The 23,916-nt window shown below is 46.4% G+C and overlaps 1 protein-coding gene across 1 annotated transcript in view; it reads right to left on the bottom strand.

Annotated features, from left to right (window-relative positions):
- LOC126470110 (acetyl-CoA acetyltransferase, cytosolic-like) overlaps nt 1–23,916 on the bottom strand; it is an 83,587-nt gene that overhangs the window by 4,664 nt on the left and 55,007 nt on the right. Inside the window, exons 7-8 of the mRNA XM_050097713.1 lie at nt 5,298–5,460; nt 4,366–4,527 (exon numbers count right to left, since the gene is read on the bottom strand). Coding sequence (XP_049953670.1) covers nt 4,409–4,527; nt 5,298–5,460 — 282 coding nt within the window. The 3' untranslated portion in view covers nt 4,366–4,408. The remainder of the gene's footprint in view (nt 1–4,365; nt 4,528–5,297; nt 5,461–23,916) is intronic.

Raw genomic sequence — 23,916 nt, 5'->3', positions numbered from 1 at the left:
CCTAATTTAAAAAGGCAAATGTCTTAATTTAACTCCAATTTCCAGAATATTCTTCAAATTAGTGCCCTCAGACTTCTACATAGCAACTGCAGCGATTTTCTGAATTTTGGAGGCACTGGTAGGAGGAGTCCATTTGCTGTGGGATGTTCAATTCTTGTTTTCAATCAATTTTGACCTCTTCAATGGAGATAACATTTTAACACAAATCATAAAGGGTTAGACCATATGAGCAGCTGACAATGGTCACACTGTCTTCAACAATGAGTCAAAAAATAAGCAGTGTGTTGCACAGGTACAGCATTCTGTTCAAGCAACTGCTTTTAGTTATTATATGTTTCAGGCCACTTACATTCAACATATTCCCTGAATATCCTCAAGCTGCAATGTAACAACATGGCAAGTTGAAATAAGTTTCTTCTAGACAGTTCCACAAATGATGGGAAGAATACGTGATAGTTCAATGGCTTTACAGTCTTTACCTGTCTGCTTCCTGTTCCCACACATATCTTCTTCATACACTTTTACAATCAGTTCAGTATTACATGACAGTCAAGCAAAATTTTTGCCATCCTCCGCAAACTCTCAGTCGTTTTTGAATTTTCTGAACGGTCAGTCAAGTAGAATACAATATGGCTTACACACTAGAGTGTATGTGCTATTCATCTAAAATTACCAAATGTTACTCCTGTTAAAGACATGGGAAACACGAGAAAAACTAAATCACTTTATGAATTTCCTTATAGTGCCTAATAAGAACTAATTTTTTAAATTATCTATATAATTTTTAAAGAGACAGTGGACTCAGTCTATGAGAATGTATAAACTCAAATTTTTCCTAGCATTCCTGATGTGACTTGTGAACAGAATAAACCTACAAACAGAGGCTGTTGAGTTACTTGGTCAATGACAATGATTTTGAAACTTCTTGGCAGATTAAGACTGTGTATCAAATCTAGACTTGAAATTGGGATCTTTTCCTTTCACAAGCAAGTGCTCTTGGCTGCCAATGAAGGGCAAAGATCTCGAGTTCACGTCTCGGTCTGGCACACAGTTTCAATCTTCCAGGAAGCCTTCATATCAGCACTCACTCCACTTCAGAGTGAAATTTTCATTCTGTGAATTAAATTAATTTCCTTGCTTTCTGCAATCATCAATAGTCATCACTATTTCACTGGCAACAGAGTGACTGTTTTTTCATGGATAAAGAATGTATAAAGACACCAGGGGAGAGTTTGCTATTGTTATGTTTACATTTACAGTGAAACCAACCCCGCTTTTACACTTTTCAAGGGACAAGGTGTAAAATGCGGGAAATAATGTTTAAAGCTGTAAAAGTTACATATAGGATATAACATTGCATTTTTGCACATTATGTATCGCATATGTACAAAACAGGCATCAAAAGACTTGTCTGGGACGTGTTTATTATCTAATAAAAACTGCTGATATAACTGGAACTGATAACTAGAATTGATGGTTTTGGAAAGCCTGCAGCTGTCATTCATTACTTAAATAATGAAATATTGCACTAGTTACATATTTTTTCAGGCTTAGCATGATGCATTTCGAGAATTTTTTCTCGTTGTCAAGTGCAACAATGTATATAAGTTTTTGTGTGCTGTTTGAATATGTGTTATTCTGCCTCTCATGCACTGTAGTCGTCTTTTTGATGTTATCAGGCACTACACCTCCTTAGTTATGCAGAACCCCCCCCCCCCCCCCCCCCCCACACACACACACACCTCTCTCACTGTTTGTGTAACATCACAAAAAATACATACGAAAATACTGCACTTGACAACGAGAATAAATTCTTGAAACACGTTTTACTCGGCATGGAGGGGGGGGAGGAAAAAAAAAAAAAAAAAAAAAGTAACCGGAATTGTGTTTCAACTAAAAACATTTGAGCAATGCAATGTGAATGACTGTGTCAACTAGCGCTACAAGTGGCCAAAGGCCGAAACACGCTAAATATGGTTTGACAAAGGTGTCACGATGATCACAACAATCACAAAACTGCATTTGCACGGTAAAGACAGTGTGGAAATGGTTGTGATTGGTCATGATATCTTCATTCAAATGAAGCTAGTTACTCCCATCAGCCATCACTCGAAGTAGAGCTTGGCATTAGCGGGAGATAATGGCATGAGTTTTTTCAACTTTTACATGTTTACTAGTTCAAATCTTCTGAGTAGAGTGCCCTGGTGTCAAGAATTTAACCACGTAATACTTGTAAACACTACTGGACAGTCAACATCATGGCAGTGTCAGTTTGTTTCCTCCATGAATATTTTTTCGTAGCGTGTAAATCGCTGAAAATTATAAATACGTTGAGGCAAAATCGGGTGCAAATTAACATTGTAGACATAGAAAATTTGACAGGAATGATAAAAAAATGTCATAAACGGCAGGAAAACAATAATTCCGGGAACATAAAAGTGGGGTTATAATGTACTTTACATCAAGCAACATGTTTGACATAATGACACCATCTACACATTAAATTTTGTATTTTCTTTCTGCTGTTATACTCAAGCAGTCCAAAATTGTATCTATAAACAAGTGTTAATTTTAGTCAGATGTTACTGTTAATGGGATTGTTGATATCGTCTCCAGTGTTTTCTGTACAGACAGCCATGTCAATCGACTCTGTTTGCATTTCCAATTGCACTTACAAATCCTACTGTTCACTGATCATTTTATTAGCTCAGAGCTTGCCTTTTTACATATGTATGATTTGCGATGCATTAAGAATGCAATGACGAGACACTATTAAACATGACAAAAAATAAAAACACACCTACAGCCGTCCTTATGATTTTATTTTATTTTGTCGCTACCAGTTTCGATGCTTCATTGCGTCATCTTCAGGCTGTTTTGATGTGGTACAGGTTGATATGATCCCCATGCATAACCCATCAGTTGCCAGCATTACTGGATTTGCAGATAATGTGTCAACACTCCAACCATCAACTGTCAACTGGTGCTTGGTTGGAGAACTGACACATTATCTGCGAATCCAGTAATGCTGGCAATTGATGGGTTATGCATGGGGATCATATCAACCTGTACCGCATCAAAACAGCCTGAAGATGACGCAATGAAGCGTCCAAACTGGTAGCGACAAAATAAAATAAAATCATAAGGACGTCTGTAGGTGTTTTTATTTTTTGCCATGATAGTAAATGGCCATCGTCCCAGAGACGTCCTGCAAAAAGAATAGACATACACAAGACACTTAACCATGACCTCAGACTGACTGACTTCCTTTGTCAGATTTTAGTTAGTTTTAATGTTTGATTTCAATAAATTTGAGCTGATTAAATGTTAACCTACAACAAGATGGACAGAAAACATCGCCCATGCAGCCTCTTTTCTTACTGCTATGGGTATGGCCAGAGAACAGAGTATGTCTGCCCTAAGAAGCCAAGATAGCAGGACATGTATATTAGCTTTTCTGAATAACTATAAAGGCACACTGATGAAATGACAGAGCTCTTATCACATGTACAAGTACAATATGTCTTTCCAGTTTCTTGAACATCAGTGACTCCAAGAAGTCTCCGATTTCCCATTCACACTCCTTCCCACCTAAACTAAAGCCAATATGTTCCTGTCTACAGAGTTTAGATTCGTTGAGGTTGTTTTCCCCTATAGTGTACAACCAGTGGTTTGATCTTCAATATTCTAGCCCTTGCTGACCATATTTTCTCTGCTGTCAATATGAAAGATTGAAGGTGACTGTTCCTATGTATGTGATTGTGTGACACTTACTGGAATATTTCCTACAATTGCAAAATTTCCACATGTTTCAAAAACCAAAGTTCATTCTTGTGATACTATCTATTCTGACACAAGCTAGGTGATGGTTATACTTCCAGTGGCTTTGTAACTTTGACATAAAGCTTTGAGAATCTCGTATAAAAAATAAAAGTGGGCTTCACATAAGTGCTGCTTCTAAAAATTAAGTTCTTTAATCATTAATGAATAGTTATTTTAAACTTGGGAAGAGTTTGCAGATTTTTGTACAATACAATCGAGAGTGACTCTGAACAACTGCATGTGTATTACTTTTCATATTGTTGAATGGTATATTAGTTCTGCTTATTATAAAAATAATCATTATTGTGTGTGAATGTGTAAGAAGGGGAGGAGGATTGTGCTTGTGTGAATGAGAGGGAGGGCTGTCTGCTGCTGTGCCTGGCAGTAGCAAATGCTGCATTTGTTTTCCTTAAATGAAACGGCACATTCACTAACTCTCGCAAACTGTTAGGAGCCTACAAATAAATTTAATACCTGTGTTGATGAAAAAATGAATACCTCCAAAAATTGATTGTTTTGATGGTACCACATAATTTTACTTACCTACAAAACACATCCTTCTCTTATTGCCAAATCTGCCATAATCTCAGCACATTTCAATGCCAATAGCAATACCCATTCCACCTCCAATACAGAGAGCGGCAACACCTCGCCTGCCTCTGGTCCTTTGAAGAGCATGAAGTAAAGTCACTATTATCCGTGCTCCTGAAATGTATATCATCACAATTAAACCAATTATAGCAGATTTCTTCAGATAGTGGATATCTAACGCAAGGTAAATGAATGAGGTTATGTTAGGGCATTATCAAGCTAAGGGACTACAATAATGATGGATTGGTTTGTATTATAGTTATAGATGATTTAGCTTTTATGAGTTATACATTCCACTATCAACATTACATTTTTCTCTAAAGAATGTTTTGATTGGTCTACTTCAACTACACCTCTGTACTCCCTGTCTATTCCAAATATTATCTACTTGACAAAAATAAGGTAAGGATTTGCCCATGTGACATCAATACACATGCTGCCTTCATTATAGCACTTAAAATCTGCACTGTATGAGCCATATCTCTAATATGCAAGTGACAAATGTGTGCAAATTGGATCAACCATGTGTTATAATGATTCATTAGAATCTGTGCTGACAAATTATTTCCTTCAATGATTCAAAATATTGTTCTAGTAATAACGCTGATTTTGCACATAGTTAATAATATGGTTGTCCTTGTTGGCAAGCAAGTGTATAAAACATTCTTGAAATTGGAGCCATAGTCGTTATCTACTAATGACTAAAACTCAAATCAGCTCCATATTGTGACTCAAATTAATGGAAGAAGACAATATTAAATTTTAAAGCCAGTTTTACAAAATAACATGCCACCGCTGACACAATGGCTCATACTCATGCAGTTAAGTAGAAGAGGTTGAGTAGAAGCATTTACAAATAGAACATCTTGAAAGCAAGTACATACCAGAAGCCCCCAGTGGATGCCCTAGGGCTACTGCACCACCACTAACATTAACTTTTGCTGGATTAAGACCCAATTGCTTCAATACTGCTATGGCTTGGCAAGCAAAGGCTTCATTTATCTCAAACAGATCTACATCAGATATGCCCCAGTGTACCTTCTCTAACTAGAATGAAGAATAAAACAACACTTTAGACAAAAGCAGTCCCCTTTTCACAACACAGTGTTCTCCATTAGTAATTTACTACAGGAACTTCAAACAAATAAACAACAGCTGACAAACCAATACTGATACAAAAATACAGAGACACAGTAACAGCACAATAATACTGTGGACTTCACACAGCACCAGAATTACTAAAGCTCAAAGAAATGCCATTATCTATACAGGGTGTCTCTCCTAAGAGTCAACTGGCACATTTTCTTGGGTGTTTCAACAGATATTTGCAATTTTGTTTCTGTGCTATGTAACTGGAGCCAGCCCAAATGAAAATGTTTATGTGAAGCCCAATTTTGGCGGAAAGTGTTTGCTAGTTCGACTTACAAGCAAAATGATTTTTAAATCAGAATTTTATGTGCCCATTTGACAGAGTGGTCCCAGGTTGGTCTAGTCTGATATTTGTTTTATCAGTATGTGTTAACACAAACAGTAAAACACAAAGAATAAGCAGAAATCAAGCACCTACTCAGTACTGCAACATGCTTGGCAGTAGCAGTCAGTGCATGCCAGGGCAGTGCTGTCACTGCAGGAGTACTAGTTACTCTTTGAGTTTTACTGCCCCTGTTAATATATAACAACAAAATAAATATCGTACTACACTAATCTGGGACACTATCAAATGGGCACATAAAATTCTGATTTTAAAATCATTTTGTTTGTAACAGGAAATAAACTGATGTTTTCTATCTTCACCAGGAGTTACTTGAAAGAGGTGATGAGCACTATTTGTTTGGGCTGACTACAGATACACAATGCAAAAATTAAATGGCAAATATCTGCTGAAACAGCAGAGAAAATGCACCTGATGATTCTTAGGAGTGACACCCTGTATTAAATAATTGCCAAGGGATGTAAAATTGGAAAATACTATCTATAAAACTAGGAGAGGAGCAGACAAAGGGTAAATATAGCCAACAGGCTGTTCCAGGTCTAGTGCCCACTCGGTGGCAGCACTGGCCTGGCAGGTCAGGGCAAACACAGCTTACAAGTGGGCAGTCAAGCAGACATGACGAGACATACTAGATCGTACTACATGGCCGAGAGTCTGTAGCTGCACCTGCCTTCTGATGAGCTGATGGGTGCCCTTGCCTTATGGGATAGTGCTGGAAAAGCCTGGGGTAGACAGAAGGGACAGTTCAGCATAAGATATGGGGGATTGTAATGTTGGATCATCAGATGGCTGATTTAGTAAATTTTGGGCTTACAACCATGCAAATTCCACCTCTCCCACTGGTATATTTGCCATTTATCAAGAGTCTCTTGGCTCACTCCCAGGTGGTCTGGGAGATACACAGCCAAAATATCAGTGGAAGCGGAATTTACACAGCTACATGCTCAAAATTTGATTATTCATGATGCCTTGAAAAGCTGAAAATGCACATCCAAAGATTAGTTCAGTATCACAATGTTTTAATAATAATGTTCATATAGGATACGCCTATGGCGCTGCTAGATGGATTGAACCTATTGATACTAGTTGTTGGCTCTGTCTCTTGATGCAATAATGATGTATTCTTTTGACACCATATGTGTGCAAATATAAATAGAACATAACATTGAAAATTATTTGCATTCATATTATTTTCTAGAATACATACTATCATGTAAGACTGACCTGTAATGTGCCCTGAGGTCTAGGTTAAGTTGGAAACTGACAGTTTGGTTCCAAGTTGGTGAAATTAGCAAATTAGGATAAGAAACATTAGTTGTGATGAATGCATAATTCAATTAGTGGTTTATATCCATTCTTTTGATGGCTTCATGTTGCAAAGATGTTGGATGCTATTGGCTGATTAAGTATTTCCACCCCTGCCTGCCTTTGATCCAATAACCAGATTACCCTGGTGATTAAACAATCTACAATGAATGTCTTAAATGCTGTTACAGTTGCTTACAAGCTGCAACAGCATGCAGAACATGATGCAAACTGTACACTTACAGTTTATCATGGAATATAAACTATGGTGCAACTTATAAGCAACAGTGAGAGCATTGTAAGCGACTGATGGTAGAGTGTTTAATTGAGTGGCCATACTCCACATTGTTGTACAACACATCTGAATGGAAATGACAAGACATTAGAAAGATGTAAGGAGATAGAGAACAAGTGTACAATGATAAAATGAAGACAGGGCAAACTACACTATTACACATTATTTGAAGTTCCAACCCACAAAAACGTAGATCCCTCAGTGCTGACACATGTAACTATGAAGAATTTTATGTTGTGCATTTTAACAGATAAATGATCAGCAGTAGATTATTAGTTGACACTGGTCAAAACTTGCAAGAGTAATAAACTGTAGCACTGAAAGAGAACAACGTGGTAGTCATCTAGTTAAAGAAACTGAAGAAAACTTGTATTTCATTTTGATTGCATTTCTGGGATGCAAAGCAAAAACCTTCTTCATGTGTTCAGCATTTTACTGCTGAGTCACCTAAGATAATTTCTCAATTACTAGAGAAAGGAGTTTAATTAAAAGGCTCTGTTACAATTTTCCACAGCAGAGAGGAAACTATTATGTAACATCTATCACATTAAAAAAGTTTTGAAACCTATGCAGTCAGCACACCAGCTACCAAGAAGAAATGATACAGACCTTTCACACAGTAAAAGGGTAGTAAATGTCTACACCAATAAGAAATATCTCACATCACGAGTGCAACCTCACTTACTGTAGGGGAAAAAGGTTTCTGCATGACATGCAACCTAAATAACAAGATTTAAGTTAAACATTTAAGCTGTGCCTGCTGTCTGTTAGTTCCAAGGAAGGACATTGCCCAAAAGCTTAGTTACAATATAAATCTAACTAGTGTGTATTTGTCACTCAACACCTCATCTACAAGACGAGTGGTCACCTTCACTCCCTATGTTGTTAGTATTCTTTTTACGACTTTCCAGTATCATTGAGCTAATATTACTGAGATAATATTTTCTGTTTAGATCATCACAAAAGTATGTAGAAGGGCTCTACGTTATGTGGCATGCAAAAACTACACCTTCCACTTTGACTGATTAACTGAAGGAGGTTATGGGACTAAATGGCGTGGTCATCAGTCCCGCGATTCCAAAGCTCCACACAGAAGAGAGAGGGTCCACTAAAAGTGGACGGATCCAGTCAGAGGAGTCAAACTATAAAACAAGGAAGTTAAAACACACACATTAGAAGGTATAAAAGGGTACCCCCAACTCTAAAAACTGGGAAAACGGCGGGATGAAAGAGCGGTCTTTACAAGAGGGAGTGGTCATGGGTCCCAGATCAATAAAACGTGAAGAGAGGCCCCACCACAACCACCCTGCCCCTGCTCCAGGAGTAAAGCAAAAAATTTATATCCGAAAATAAAAACCACTTTCACAGAGGAAACAGAGGACCAGATCTACCATCCATGAACAGTCTGCTAAAATTAAATTTATGTAATCTGGAAGGCTGTACTTAGTATGAGGGACCAAAAGAAGGGGACATTCCACTAATATATGGGATGCCGTCAGTCTGCCTCCACAACCAAACTGTGGGCGTAGTTCGTTATGCAAGAGGAAACTATGAGTGAGTCTGGTATGACTAATGTGTAGACAGCATAAGACAGTGGATGACAGTGGACTCCCAGAGGAGCAGAAGAAAGAGTGCCAAACCGCAGTAGACTCCTTGATTGTGTGAAGTTTATTACTGAGAGCAGTAGTGCACCAGATGTTATTCCAGTTTTGGGCAATGTGAGATTTCACTCAGATCTGCATATCCGGAGCTGGAATCATGAAAGGGAACAGGTGGTAAGTATCTACTACTCTGGCTGAACGGTCAGCCAGTACATTCCCTGGGATGCCCATACGACTTGTGACCCAGAGAAAGACAACTGAGCGGGCGGCACAGCCAAGCACAGAGAAAGGGTCATGGATAGCAGAGACCCAAGGGAGACGAGAGTAGCATCAGTCGATAGCCTCAAGGCGGCTCACGGAGTCGGTACATTATAAAACACTGTGGAGGGAGACCTGAGAAACAAAATGGAGGGCCCTGTTGATGGCTGGTAGCTCTTCTGTGAACATACTAGAGGATCCCAGCAATAAATGGTGTTCTAGGCTAGCAGGAGACGTGAAAGAGTATGCCACCTTATATGTCGTCTTAGAACCATCAGTGTAGAAGATGGTGGCAGCCTGGAACTCTGCAAGGATGGAATGTACAAGATGCTGGAAAACCATAGTGGTGACAGAGACCTCAGCACCCTGGACTAGGTCAGTCCTAATACGTGGTCTAGGCACCACCCGGGGTGGAGGGGCGAGGAGGAAATAGACAGGGTGCATTCCAGTGAGTGGAGATGGATATCCCAACAGAGGGGAAGAGGAAGTGAGATGCATTCCAACTGGCAATCCCACCTGAGGACAGTTAACAGGAGGAAGACATCCCTCGTTTGCAAAGAGGTCTGGGTATATGGGATGGTCAGGAAATCTGCGAATGGTAATTGCATAAGAAACCAAGAATTGGCTCCATCGTATTTGTAGAAGGAAGAACCCCGCTTCTGCAAGGAGATTGTCAACGGGATTAGTGCGAAAGGCACCAATAGCCAGACGCACCCCACAGTGGTGAACAGGGTCAAGTATTTTGAGATTGGAAGGAGCCACTGGGGCCTCTACTTGACAACCATAGTCTAGTCTGGACCAGACCAGAGCACAGTAAAGATGCAGAAGAGTAGCATGGTCTGCTCCCCCAGCAGTGTGGACCAGGAGGCAGAGAGCATTTAGCTTTCGCATGCACATAGTCTTCAGGTGGTGAATAAGGGGTAGCCACATCAGGTTTTTATCAAAAACAAGGTCCAAGAACACCAAGGAGCTGGTCACCTAAATAAAGTTCTGGATCAGGGTGTACTGTGGGTCACTGATAAAAAAGTATTACCCATGTTTGGGGGGAAAAATCTGGAAGCCATGGGAGGCAACCCATGCAGAGGCCTTTTTTTTTTTGGGGGGGGGGGGGGGGGGGGTTAAGGGCGCTCAACTACTGAGGTCGTTAGCGCCCAGTCACAATTGTTAGAGCACATAGAATCTAGTAAAACTCAAGGGGGGACACCAGAAAGTTCTTACAAAGATGCAGATAAAATAAGTGAAAGAGTTAGATGTCTTTGGATAAGCCAGTCAAAGTAATAAAACGAAGAACACGAGCAGCTGCTCGAGCGTCATCAGCTAAAATATCCTGTAAAGTAGATGGCAGAGACAGGACAACACGAGATTGACTAAAACGGGGACACGACAATAAAACATGGCGCACTGTTAATACATGACCACAAGGGCACTGCGGGGCTGGGTCACCGGAGAGCAGGTAGCGGTGGCTAAACCGACAATGCCCAATCCGCAACCTGGTCAGAAGGACCTCTTCTCGCCGAGATGGTCGGGAGGAGGTTGTCCAAGCAGTTGGGAACGGTTTTACTGCCCGGAGCTTGTTTCCTTGAAGTGAGGACCAAGCATCCCACCACAACGACACAAGCCTCTTACAAACAACCCCACTAACATCAGATGACGGGACACAATGGGAGGCTGGCCGAGGCAGGAGGACTGCAGCCTTGGCTGCAGCATCAGCAGACTCATTCCCAGGCACTCCTACATGGCCGGGAACCCACAGAAAGCTGACAGGAGAGCCACCATCAGCAAAAGAATGAAGGGACTGCTGGATCCGTTGCACCAAGGGATGGACCGGATATGGAGCTCCAAGGCTCTGAAGAGCACCGAGTGAATCAGAGCAGAGTACATACGATGAATGGCGGTGGCGGCGGGCATACTGAACGGCCTGATGGAGAGCAAAAAACCCGGCCGTAAAGCTGGAACATTGGTCGAGGAGCCGGTATTTAAAGGTGACGGCCCCGACGACAAAGGCACAGCCAACACCATCGTCAGTTTTGGAGCCATCAGTGTAAATAAAGGTGTGACTGGCAAGTCGCACACGAAGTTCGACAAACCATGAGCAATACACTGCAGCCGGAGTACCCTCCTTCAGGAGCGAGCTGAGATCGAGATAAATATGAACCGGAGCCTGGAGCCAAGGTGGAGTCGGGCTCTCACCCTCTCTGAAGGTGGTAGGGAGGGCAAAATCCAATTGTCAAAGCAGGCGATGAAAGCGGACTCCAGGGGGCAGCAGGGCAGACACATACAACCCATACTGACAGTCGAGAGAATCGGCGAAGAAGGACTGATAAGAGGGGTGGTCGGGCACTGACGACAGCTGGCAGGCATACCGACAAAGCAGTACGTCGCGCCGGTAGGTCAATGGTAATTTGGCAGCTTCAGCATAAAGACTCTCGACGGGACTAGTGTAGAAGGCTCCGGTCGCAAGACGTAACCCCCTATGGTGGATGGAGTTGAGACGGCGTAAGAGGGATGGCCGAGCAGACGAATAGACGAGGCTCCCATAATCCAGCTTCGATCGTACTATGGACCAATACAAGCGAAGCAGGACAGTGCGATCCGCTCCCCAAGATGAACCACTAAGAACTCTGAGGACATTAAGGGAACGTGTACAACAGGCAGCCAAATAAGAGACATGCGGAGACCAACAAAGTTTCCTGTCCAGTGTGAGCCCTAGAAACTTAGTTGTTTCCACGAATGGGAGAACAACGGGACCGAGATGTAAGGATGGCGGAAGGAACGCTTTATATCGTCAAAAGTTGATGCAAACCGTCTTCTCTTCAGAGAACCGGAAGCCATTTGCCACACTCCATGAGTATAGGCTGTCTAGACAACGCTGAAGGCAGCGCTCCAGGAGGCATGTTCTCTGGGCACTGCAGTAGATCGCGAAGTCATCGACAAAAAGAGAGCCTGAGACATTAGGTGGAATGCAATTCATAATAGGATTGATTGCTATGGCAAAAGGGGCTACGCTCAAGACGGAGCCCTGAGGCACTCCGTTCTCCTGGAGGAAGAAGTCGGACAAGGCGGAACCCACACGTACCCTAAACTTTCGGTCTGTTAAAAAGGAATCAATAAAAAGGGGCAGGCGACCGCGTAGACCCCACCTGTGCATAGTGCGGAGGTTACCTCCTCTCCAACAGGTATCATAAGCCTTCTCCAAATCGAAGAACACGGCTACCGTTTGGCGCTTTCGCAAAAAGTTGTTCATGATGAATGTCGACAAGGTCACAAGGTGGTCAACAGCGGAGCGGCGGCGACGAAAGCCGCATTGAACATTGGTAAGTAGCCGTCGAGATTCAAGAATCCAAACTAACCGAGCGTTAACCATGTGCTCCATCACCTTACAGACAGCTTGTAAGAGAAATGGGGCGGTAACTAGAAGGAAGGTGTCTATCCTTCCCGGGTTTGGGTATAGGAACAACGACGGCGTCACGTCAACGCATGGGGACTTGACCTTCGGTCCAGACGCAATTGTAGGTACGAAGAAGGAAGCTTTTGCCTGCCGGAGAAAGGTGTGCCAGCATCTGAACGTGAATGGCATCTGGCCCCAGAGCAGAGGACCGGGACAATGCAAGTGCACGTTCGAGTTCCCGCATAGTAAAGGGGGCATTATAATTTTCCAGATTCAGCGAGTGGAAGGAAGGTCGCCGAGCCTCTTCTGCCTCTTTCCTGAGAAGGAAGGCAGGGTGGTAATGGGCGGAGCTTGAAACCTCCGCGAAAAAGCGGCCGAAGGTGTTGGAGACATCCACAGGATCAACAAGGACCTCATTACCTGAAAACAGGCCAGGTACCGAGGAGTGGGCCTTAATGCCCGACAGCCGGTGCAGGCCACCCCAGACGACAGAAGAGGGAGTAAACCTGTTAAAGGAGCTGGTGAAAGAGGCCCAACAAGCTTTTTGCTGTCTTTGAGGACTCTGCGGCATTGTGCTCGGAGTCGTTTGTATCCAATACAATTCGCCAACGTAGTATGGCAGCGAAAGGTACGTAAAGCACGTCGTCCAGCACGGATAGTGTCTCTACAAGCCTCATTCCACCAGGGAACGGAAACGCGACATGAAGAAGAGGTAGTACGAGGAATGGAACATTCGGCAGCATTGATGATAATAGCCGTGAGGTATTTGACCTGACTGTCACAACTGAGAAAATCGGGGTCCGGAAAGGTCGCCAGGGAGGAGTAAAGTCCCCAGTCAGCTTTCGGTATGTTCCAGCTCGAAGGACGTGGGGATGGGGTGTGGTGTAGGAGACGAACAACACAGGGGAAGTGGTCGCTCGAATAGGTGTCAGAAAGGACATATCACTCGAACCGACGGGCAAGAGTGGTAGAACAGATCGAGAGGTCCAAGTGGGAGTAGGTATGAGTGGAGTCCGAGAGGAAAGTTGGGGCGCCAGTATTGAGGCAGACAAGATTGAGATGGTTGAAGACATCCGCCAAGAGGGAGCCTCTCTGACAGGATGCAGGAGAGCCCCAAAGGGGATGATGAGCATTGAAATCGCCAAACAATAAAAATGGTGGAGGAAGCTGAACAATCAGGTGCATCATGTCAGCCCGACTAACTGCGGATGACGATGGAGTGTAGACGGTACAAACAGAAAAAGTAAAGGCAGAAAGAGTAATACGGACAGCTATTGCTTGGAGTGGGGTGGTCAATGGGATGGGATGGTAATAGACATCGTCCCGAACGAGCAACATGACCCCACCATGAGCTGGAATACCGTCCGCAGGGGTGAGGTCAGACCGCTTCGAGGTATAGTGGGTAAAAGCAATACGGTCAGTTGGGCGCAACTTGGTTTCCTGGAGACCAAGGACGAGCGGACAGTGCAGGCGGAGGAGCAGTTGTAATTCCTCCCGATTAGATCGAATACCTCTGATGTTCCAATGTAACAAAGCCATCGCTAGTCAGAAAAAAGGGGGAAACGAAACGGGGGAAGAGCTGGTCACCTCGACGGCCGCGCAGGGCCAGGTTTCGAGGGAACAACGCTACAACCAGTGGGAGGCGGATCCTGTTCCATCGAGTCGTCGCCAGCTGCGGCCGCTTTCCCGGGTTGCGTAGGAGGGGCAGCATCATTCGCCGATGAGAGGCCAGCTGAGCGCCTGGCAGCAGAGAGTCCCGGCGAAACTGACGACAGCCGGGAGCAGCGACTCGCGGATGGAGCGTCAGATGAAACGCGCCGAGGTGGAGAGGGGGATAAAGATTTCTGCTTGGAGGCTTTCTTGGAAGTCCGATGAGGCACGGGGATGGTGGGCTGGACCCGAAGAAGGTCCTCATGCGCGGGGTCCGTTTTGGAATGCCGGACCTCGGAAGCCGGGGTCTGGAACGTTTCCCCGATGGACGCCTGAGAAGAGGATCGCTTCTCAGGTGGCGGAGGGGGAGGAGGAGGAGGAGGAGGAGGAGGAAGGGTGGCCCCTGGGGCAGTGGGGGCAGGGGCCGCGAGGGAGGAGGATTTGGAAGGGAGGGATTTGGGAGGCGGAGGCATAGACCCCGGATGGGGTGAGGAGGTGGAGGGGGGGACAAGATAGGGGTGAGGATACTGTGGAAGGAGTGGACACGACTGAGGCAAACGAAGTTGTCAACGTCACGGGATGGAGCCGGTCATACTTCTTCCTGGCCTCAGAATAAGAGAGACGATCCAAAGTTTTTAATTCTTGTATCTTCTTCTCCTTCTGATACGCGGTGCAGTCTAAAGATCTAGGCGAGTGGATGCCAGGACAATTGACGCACCGAGGTGGTGGGGTGCATGTATGTGCCTCACGAAGAGGACGTCCACAATCGCCACAAAGGGGCTCAGCCTCACACCGTGACGACATGTGTGTCGATGCGACGGTCTTTGGGGCCGCACTGAACTCGCCGGACGAAATGCACGCCTCGGCGCTCCAGGTTGGCCCTGAGCTCCTCATCAGATTGCAGCAGGAGGTCCCGATGAAAAATAACCCCCTGCGTCCTATTCAGTGCCAGATGCGGGACAATGGACACTGGGATGTCCCCTAGTCGGTCGCACGCCTGGAGTGCCGCCGACTGTGTGGCGGAGGCGGTCTTTATAAGAACCCCCAAACGCATTTTACTGAGAGCCTCGATTTCTCCGAAGATGTCCTCGATGTGCTGGACAAAGAACATGGGCTTGGAGGTGGCGAACGTCCCCCCATCGGTCCGAGAACAGACTAAATAACGGGGGAAGTACTTCGCCCCAAGCCGGCGGGCCTGTCCTTCCTCCCAGGGAGTGGCCAAGGGGGAAAGGGCAGGAGAACCAGAACCAGAGACAGTACCTTTCTTTTTAAAAGACTCGGCCGCAGAGCGACCTGATACATGTTGGCGTTTCATCTGCGAAACGTCCGCCCCGATACCACCCACTATGACCAGGGGCTCTCCACACGGGCGCCACCCAGCCTCAGCAAGGGCCACCTGGCAGGATGACCGTTGCCGGGAGTCCTGATGCCCCAAGGAGACGGGCATCTACTCCTTGGCCGACGTGGGGAGGGTGCAGCTCAGGTATAGGCAGTATGATCCCTGTGTTGTCAGGGGGCTACAACCTAGAGGGTACATGACGACCCCACCACAACGGGCTGGCTACTGTGCTGGATTTCGGGTGTCATGGAAAGTCCATCATGATCGTATCGTAGGTGCAGATCGGGACGCACTATGGGCGGAACGTGTGCAACCCATCAGGCGTTTAGGCCCAATTGAAGGAATAGTGGGTGTGGTTACAACGCCGTTACAATGCTGAGTGCCAAGGTCTTAGTGCACTGAGGACCAGTGATACACCACGTAAGGCGTCCTTCCCCAAAAGGCTCGTACTTCTGTAGAATTTTGAAAAATGGAGGTCAATCCCCAAGGGGGACCTACTACTAGGAGGCCAAAACGGTTGAAACTCCTTTTAGTCGCCTCTTACGACAGACAGGAATACCTCGGGCCTATTCTTATCCCGGACCCGCAGGGGGGATGCAGAGGCCTGTCGGATGGCACCTTGGAGCTGGTACTCAGCAGATGCTACCGAGTGGGAGCTGCACCGGATGCAAAAATTGTTGACATACAATGCCAGGGTAACCACAGGCCCAACAGAGGTTACAAGCCCATTGATATCTATGAGGAAGAGTGTGACACTTAACACAGAACCCTGTGAAACACCGTTCTCCTGAATCCAAGGGGTGCCGAGTTAAGTTTTGTTTTGTTTTGTTTTGGTTTTAGGGCGCTAAACTGCTATGGTCATTAGCGCCCGGTCCGTGACTTAGGAAACAGTAAAAACCGAAAATGGAAACCAGCAGAAATGGGAACGAAACTCAAAAAATTGGAGAAACTAACAGCAGAAGGAAGGCTTAAAAATCCACTACAGAAAGGGGTTGGTTGTCCCCAAAAAAAAGCTTCAAATGACTGACGTCATTTCACTGGCACTAATAAACTCGAGAACGCGATCGGCCGAGCGCGTGTCATCTGCTAAAATGGACGATATATCAGGCGACAGCTGTAGACGGGCGTGTAACGGAGTAAAATAGGGGCACTCAATTAAAAGGTGTCTTACCGTCCACAGCTGAGAGCAGTGGGGACAGAGTGGGGGAGGATCGCTGCTTAAAAGATGTCGATGGCTAAAAAGACAGTGCCCTATCCAGAGTCTAGTTAAAATTACCTCCTCCCGACGACGCGTTCGGGAGGAAGAGGTCCAAGCACAAGGAAGAGCTTTCACGTCCCGCAATTTATTATGGGGACGTGTCGACCAATGGGCGTGCCATAAAAGAACAACTCGACGACATAAAACGCTCCGTAGATCGGTGAAGGTAATCGATTGAACAGCTGGCCGAAGAAGAGAGACAGCAGTCTTGGCCGCTATATCGGCCGCCTCATTTCCATAGATACCAACGTGTCCTGGGAGCCAGAGGAATGCCACCGAGACGCCCCCCAGGTGGAGCAAGCGCAGACAGTCCTGAATCCGGTGGACCAGAGGGTGGACAGGGTAAAGAGCTTGGAAAATGAGGAGAGAGCTGAGAGAATCTGAGCAGATAACATACTGTATCCGCTGATGGCGGCAGATGTAGTGGACAGCCTGGAGAACAGCGTAAAGCTCCGCAGTATAAACCGAACACTGGTTGGGAAGCCGAAATTGATTTGGGGTGTCGCCAACAATATAGGCACTCCCTACACCTAATGATGTTTTCGAGCCATCAGTGTAAATAAATGTGGCTTCCTTCATTTGTGCACATAGAGCAGCAAATGCCCGACGATAAACAAGTGAAGGGGTACCATCCTTGGGAAATTGACAAAGGTCACGGAGCAGGCAGATCCGGGGACGGAGCCAAGGCGGTGCTGTACCCCAAGTTGTCAAGGTGGTTTTAGGAAAGCGAAAGGAAAGAGAATGGAGAAGTTGATGGAAGCAAACTCCCGGTGGTAGTAGGGAGGAAGGGCGGCCTGCGTACCCTACATCAAAGGAGCCGTCGAAAAAAATGTCATGGGCTGGATTAGCAGGCATGGAAGACAGATGGCTAGTGTAACAACTCAGAAGGACTGCTCACCGATTGGACAGCGGAGGTTCAGCAGTCTCAGCATAAAGGCTTTCCACAGGGCTGGTGTAAAAAGCTCCAGACACTAAACGTAATCCACGGTGGTGGATAGAGTCGACACGACGAAGAATAGACGGCCGAGCAGAGCGCACTAAGGCGCGATAGAGGCGGATAAGGACCACTTGGTCCGCTCCCCAGGAGGTACCATTCAGGACACAGAGGTTGTTGAGGGATCACAGACAGCGAGCCGAAAGATAGGAAATGTGGGAGGACCAGCACAGTTTTCTGTCAAACATAAGACCCAAGAATTTAGTGACGTCCAAAAACGGAAGGCTGACATGTCCTAGATGTAAGGAGGATGGAAGAAACTCCTTACGTTGCCAAAAATTAACACAAACGGTCTTACTGGGAGAAAAACGGAAGCCAGTTTCGATGCTCCAAGAGTAGAGGCGATCGAGACATCCTTCAAGACGTCGTTCAAGAAGGCTGGTCCGTTGAGAGCTGTAGTAGATCGCAAAATCGTCCACAAAGAGGGAGTCCGAGACATCAGGAAGGAGACAATTCATAATTGGATTTACGGCAATGGCAAACAGTACAACACTTAGCACGGAGCCCTGGGGTACCCCGTTTTCTTGGGAGAAAGTACGGGAGAGAGTAGTGTTCACCCGCACTCGAAATGTGCGCTCTGCCATAAATTGGCAAAGAAAAAGGGGCAGCCGACCTCGAAAGCCCCAAGAGAACAGCGTGCAGAGGATGCCTGTCCTCCAACAGGTATCGTATGCTCTCTCCAGATCAAAAAATATTGCTACTGTTTGGCGTTTCCGGAGAAAATTGTTCATGATGTAAGTGGAGAGAGTAACAAGATGGTCAACTGCAGAACGATGCTTTCGGAAACCGCATTGGGCAGGTGTTAAAAGACTGCGGGACTCCAGCCACCAAGCTAAACGGCAATTCACCATATGCTCCAAAACCTTACATACACTACTCGTGAGAGAAATGGGGCGATAGCTAGAGGGGAGATGTTTGTCCTTTCCAGGTTCCGCAACAGGAACGACGATAGCTTCCCGTCATCGTCTGGGAAAAGTACTGTCGGTCGAAAGTCGATTATAAATGCGAAGGAGGTAACGCAGACTATGGGTTGATAAATGCAGCAACATTTGGATGTGGATACCATCCAGTCCCGGGGGCAGAGGAGCGAGAAGAATAGAGTGCATGTTGGAGTTCCCGCATGGAGAAAACAGTATTATAGCTTTCGCGATTTTGAGAGAAGAAAGCAAGAGGTTTCACTTCCGCTGCACGTTTCTTCGGGAGAAACGCTGGCGGGTAATTTGAAGAGCTCAAAATCGCAGCAAAGTGTTTACCCAAGGAGTTAGAAATTGCGACAGGGTCCACTAACGTATCACGCGTGCCAGTGAGCCCAGAGACCGCGGAGAAACTAGGCGCGCCAGATAACCGTCGAATTCGACTCCAAACTTCCGAGGAGGGAGTGAAGTTGTTAAATGAGCTAGTAAAGAATTTCCAGCTTGCCTTCTTGCTATCACAGATGACGTGATGGCATCGCGCACGGAACTGCTTATAGTGGATACAGTTGGCCAAAGTAGGATGGTGGCGGAAAACGCGAAGAGCACGTCGCCGCTCACGTATTGCGTCACGGCATGCCTCGTTCCACCAAGGAACTGGGGGGCGCCAGGGCAATTCGGAGGTGCGTGGTATTGAACGTTCCGCAGCTGGAAGAATAACGTCGGAAAGATGTGTGACCTCATCGTCGGCGCTAGGAAAGTTACGGTCATCGAATGTCGCTAGAGATGAAAAAAGTGTCCAATCGGCTTGGGCAAACTTCCAGCGTCGCGGGCGCATATATGGCAGTTGAGGCTGCAGTCTAAGGACACACGGAAAGTGGTCACTCGAGTGTGTATCATCAAGGGCGAACCATTCGAAGCGCCGAGCTAGCGGAACGGTACCGACCGAAAGGTCCAAATGAGAGAAATTTGTCGTGGAGGCAGACAAAAATGTAGGAACCCCAGTGTTGAGGCAAATTATATCTGCTTGATGGAAGATGTCTAGCAATAGTGAGCCACGTGGACAAGGATGTGGAGATCCCCAAAGCGGGTGGTGGGCATTGAAGTCCCCAACCAGCAAATAGGGGGGTGGAAGCTGACCAAGAAGATGAAGGAGATCAGCTCATGCCATTGGTGTGGACGATGGAATGTATACAGTACAAAGAGGAAAGGTATATCCAGAAAGGGAAAGACGGACAGCGACAGCTTGGAAGGAAGTGTTTAAGTGGATTGGGTGATAATGGAGAGTATCATGGAGAAGAATCATGAGTCCTCCATGGGCTGGAGTGCCTTCAACAGAGGGGAGATCAAATCGGACGGACTGAAAATGGGGGAGAACAAAGCGGTCATGGGGACGCAGCTTTGTTTCATGAAGACAGAAGATGACCGGCGAGTAGGATCGTAAGAGGTTCGACAATTCGTCCTGATTGGCTCGAATGCCGCGGATATTCCAGTGGATAATGGACATAGGGTGAACAGAAAAGGGAGGAATGTGACCAAGGTTGCCGTCAACTCAACGACTGTTCAGAGCTTGCGACCGACAGCATGGAATGGCATTCAGCCGAAGGCAGAAGATCCTGATCCATAGGTTGTTCAGGAGCAGCTCCTGCCACCAGCGATTGGCCGGTTGATCGGCCGCCAGCAGTGCGCCTCGGCGACACAGAAGACGGCCGAGGGCGTTTTCCGCCAGGTGGTGCTGTAGATGGGACACGCCTTGGCGGAGAAGGAGATGAACTGGGTTTCTTATTAGCCTTCTTGGAAATATGATGATTAGATGAAGGAGGAACCAATGGTTGTGAAGTTGGGGTACGTAAAAAATCTTCACGAGTATGCTCTTTTTTCGAAGTCTTGGTGTCTGACTTTTGGGCTCGAGATTTAGCAGAACCCGATGAAGGGTGAGCCATAGAGTGGGCAGGGGAAAGTGGTGAAGTTGAACGGGCGATCTTTACGCTGGCCGATCTGACAACCGTGGTACTAAAGGTGAGGTCGCGAGTCCGCGTGGCCACCTCCTTTGTTGGCTGAGGAGAAGCAAGGACATTGCTGTATTTTCCTGTCTGAGGCACGGTGGGCTGTCGACTGGCGAATAATTTTCGAGCAGCAAAGGTCGACACCTTTTCCTTCACTCTGATTTCCTGGATGAGCTTTTCATCTTTAAAAATGGGGCAATCTCGAGAGGAAGCAGAGTGGTCACCCATACAGTTGATGCAGCGAGGGGATGGAGGTGGACAAGCACCCTCATGGGCATCCTTGCCACACGTAACACATTTGGCCGGATTGGAACAGGACTGGCTGGTGTGATTGAACCGCTGACACCGATAGCAACGCGTAGGGTTTGGGACGTAAGGGCGAACGGAAATTATCTCATAGCCTGCTTTGATTTTCGATGAGAGTTGAACTTTGTCAAATGTCAAGAAGACAGTGCGGGTTGGAATGATGTTCGTGTCAACCTTTTTCATAACTCTATGAACAGCCGTTATGCCCTGATCAGACAGGTAGTGCTGAATTTCTTCGTCAGACAATCCATCAAGGGAGCATGTATAAACGAATCCACGCGAGGAATTTAAAGTGCGGTGCGGTTCAACCCGGACAAGGAAGGTGTGGAGCAGTGAAGTACGCAGCAATTTTTGTGCCTGGAGGGCACTGACTGTTTCTAAAAACAAGGTTCCATTCCGTAATCTGGAACAAGACTTTACAGGACCTGCAATTGCGACGACACCTTTCTGAATAATGAAAGGGTTAAGGGTTGACCGAGGAGAAGTCGTGACCTTCATCAGACCGAGAAACAACAAGGAACTGTGGCAACGATGGAAGAACTGTCTGTGGCTGAGACTCAGTGAACTTATGCTTGTGAGCAGACATAGTGGAAGGTGAGGAAACCATTGCGGAAGAATCCCCCATGATTACCGGTGTCTCCGATGGCGCGTTCCTCCCTTGGGGGGGGGCCCCTCTCTGAGGGCATTCCCGCCTTAGGTGATTGTTCACACCTCAAGTCACACCTCCCGACAAACGGACGGAGGGACCAATCAGCACTTTCGGAAGGTATCAGCTCGGGTAATCACCCCTCCCTGGGCCTGGCCGTTACCAGGGGGTGTGTCCTACCTGTCTACCCGGGGCGGGGAATTACGCGTTACCCCATCACCGGCTACGCATGGAAATGCGTGGGTCAGCCTTCAGACACGCACAGGGAGGAAAAAAGAGAAAGGGAAAGGAAAGGAGGGGTCTCAAACGCCACAGCAGAGAAAAGGGCAAAGAGAAGAGGTAAGGAAAAGAGAAGGACAGAGGAAGGATGAAGACTTGCAAGCGGAGAAAGCAAAGAATTTGTAACAGATTCGAGCGTCCGTCTCCGGACATAGGCACAAACCATACTCCCAGAGGGGGAGAAAGGGAAGGAAAAAGCCAGAGGTGAGGGGGAGCCGGGGGGGGGGGGGGGGCGAAGATGGGGGATGGGGAAGGATGTGGAAAGGGAAGGTATGCAGCCCGGAAAGGAAGGAGGGCCACATTAGCTCGGGGTCCCGTGCTCGCTACGCACGTATCCACAAAAGAGTTGTGGACCCCCTGGGGGGGGGGGGGGGGGGGGCTGAGTTAAGTGCCAACTCAAACTCTGAAGAGCCGGCAGGATAAAAACTCACAGATAAAAAAAATCAGAAGGGGGGTCACAAAAGCCCCAGTCATGGAGGGTACCTAAAATGTGATGGCGTCAAATCATGTCATATGCCTTATGTAGATCAAAGAAGACTGTGACAAGGTGCCAGCAGTTAGTAAAAACCTGTCAGATTGTTCTTTACAATTTGAGTTAATGGTCAGTTGGAGATCAATTTTCCCAGAAGCCACATTAATACGCTGACATAAGGCCCCCAATTCAAGTACCCAACATAATCGGAAGCTACCCATCCTCTCAAAGCACTTTAAGTTTGTCAGGCTAATCAGGCAATAGTTGTCAAGAGATGTTGGGTTCTTCCAATGGTTAAGGATGGGGATAACTATACTGCCTCACCATTGTGAAGGGAAAGCACCTGTGGGCCAAATGCAGTTGAAGATCATGAGTAAATGTTGCCTCTGGGTAACGTCCAAGTGTAGGATCATCTGGTTGTGGATGGAATACGGACCTGGGCCGTGTCATGTGAAGACGTAAGAGCCTGTAAGATTTCCCATTTAGTGAAGGGTTGATTATAAGATCCAAGATGATGGCGGCTGAAAGAGGGCGGGGGAGGGGGGGGGGTCTGTTCAACTCGGCATTTCTGCTGAAGAAAGGTAGCGGGATAGGAAGAGGATGATGATACTGTCGCAAACTGTGTCACAAAGTGTTCTGCAAGGACCAGTGGATCAGTGCACAGAGCACCTTGGAGGATAAAACCCTGGGCAGTTGAATGTCGCTGATGGCTCAGAAGGCTACAGAGCTTGGACCAAACCTGTGAGGAAGAGGCATACGTCCCCCCGTGAGGAAACACTGCTCCCAGTATTCCTTTTTACTCTGCTTAATACGGTAACGAGCCATAGCATGGAGACACTTAAAAGTGAGGAGGTTGGTCCGTGAAGGGTGTAGTTTAAATCACTGCTGTGCCCATCAGCGGTCCTGGACAGCAACTGTTAACAGCCTTGGTCCACACCACAGTACTGGTCAATGATGAGGGGGACCTGTGGATAAGGGGACAGCACTGCCAGCACCTTAAGAATAGTGGCCGAGACACCCTGCATGACAGCATCAATACAATTCGAAGTGCACAGCAGACATACATAAAAGCCAACTGGCCTTGCAGAATGCCCACCATGAGGGTCTGTCTGCCTGGCAGTGGCAGGCGAACAACAGAATTACTGGAAAATGGTCACTGTCACAAATATCATCATGGGGTGACCAATGCAGGGAAGCCAAGAGATCATGGGAAGAGGTAGTGAGATCGATAGCAGTGAAGGTGTCATGAGTGCCACTGAAGTGGATAGGGGAACTGTCATTGAGGACACACAAGTCAACTTCT

The sequence above is a fragment of the Schistocerca serialis genome, chromosome 3, assembly GCF_023864345.2.
Source record: "Schistocerca serialis cubense isolate TAMUIC-IGC-003099 chromosome 3, iqSchSeri2.2, whole genome shotgun sequence".
NCBI classification, from domain to species: Eukaryota; Metazoa; Arthropoda; class Insecta; order Orthoptera; family Acrididae; genus Schistocerca; species Schistocerca serialis.
Note: the sequence above shows the minus strand (reverse complement) of the source record. Positions and strands in the feature narration are given on the sequence as shown.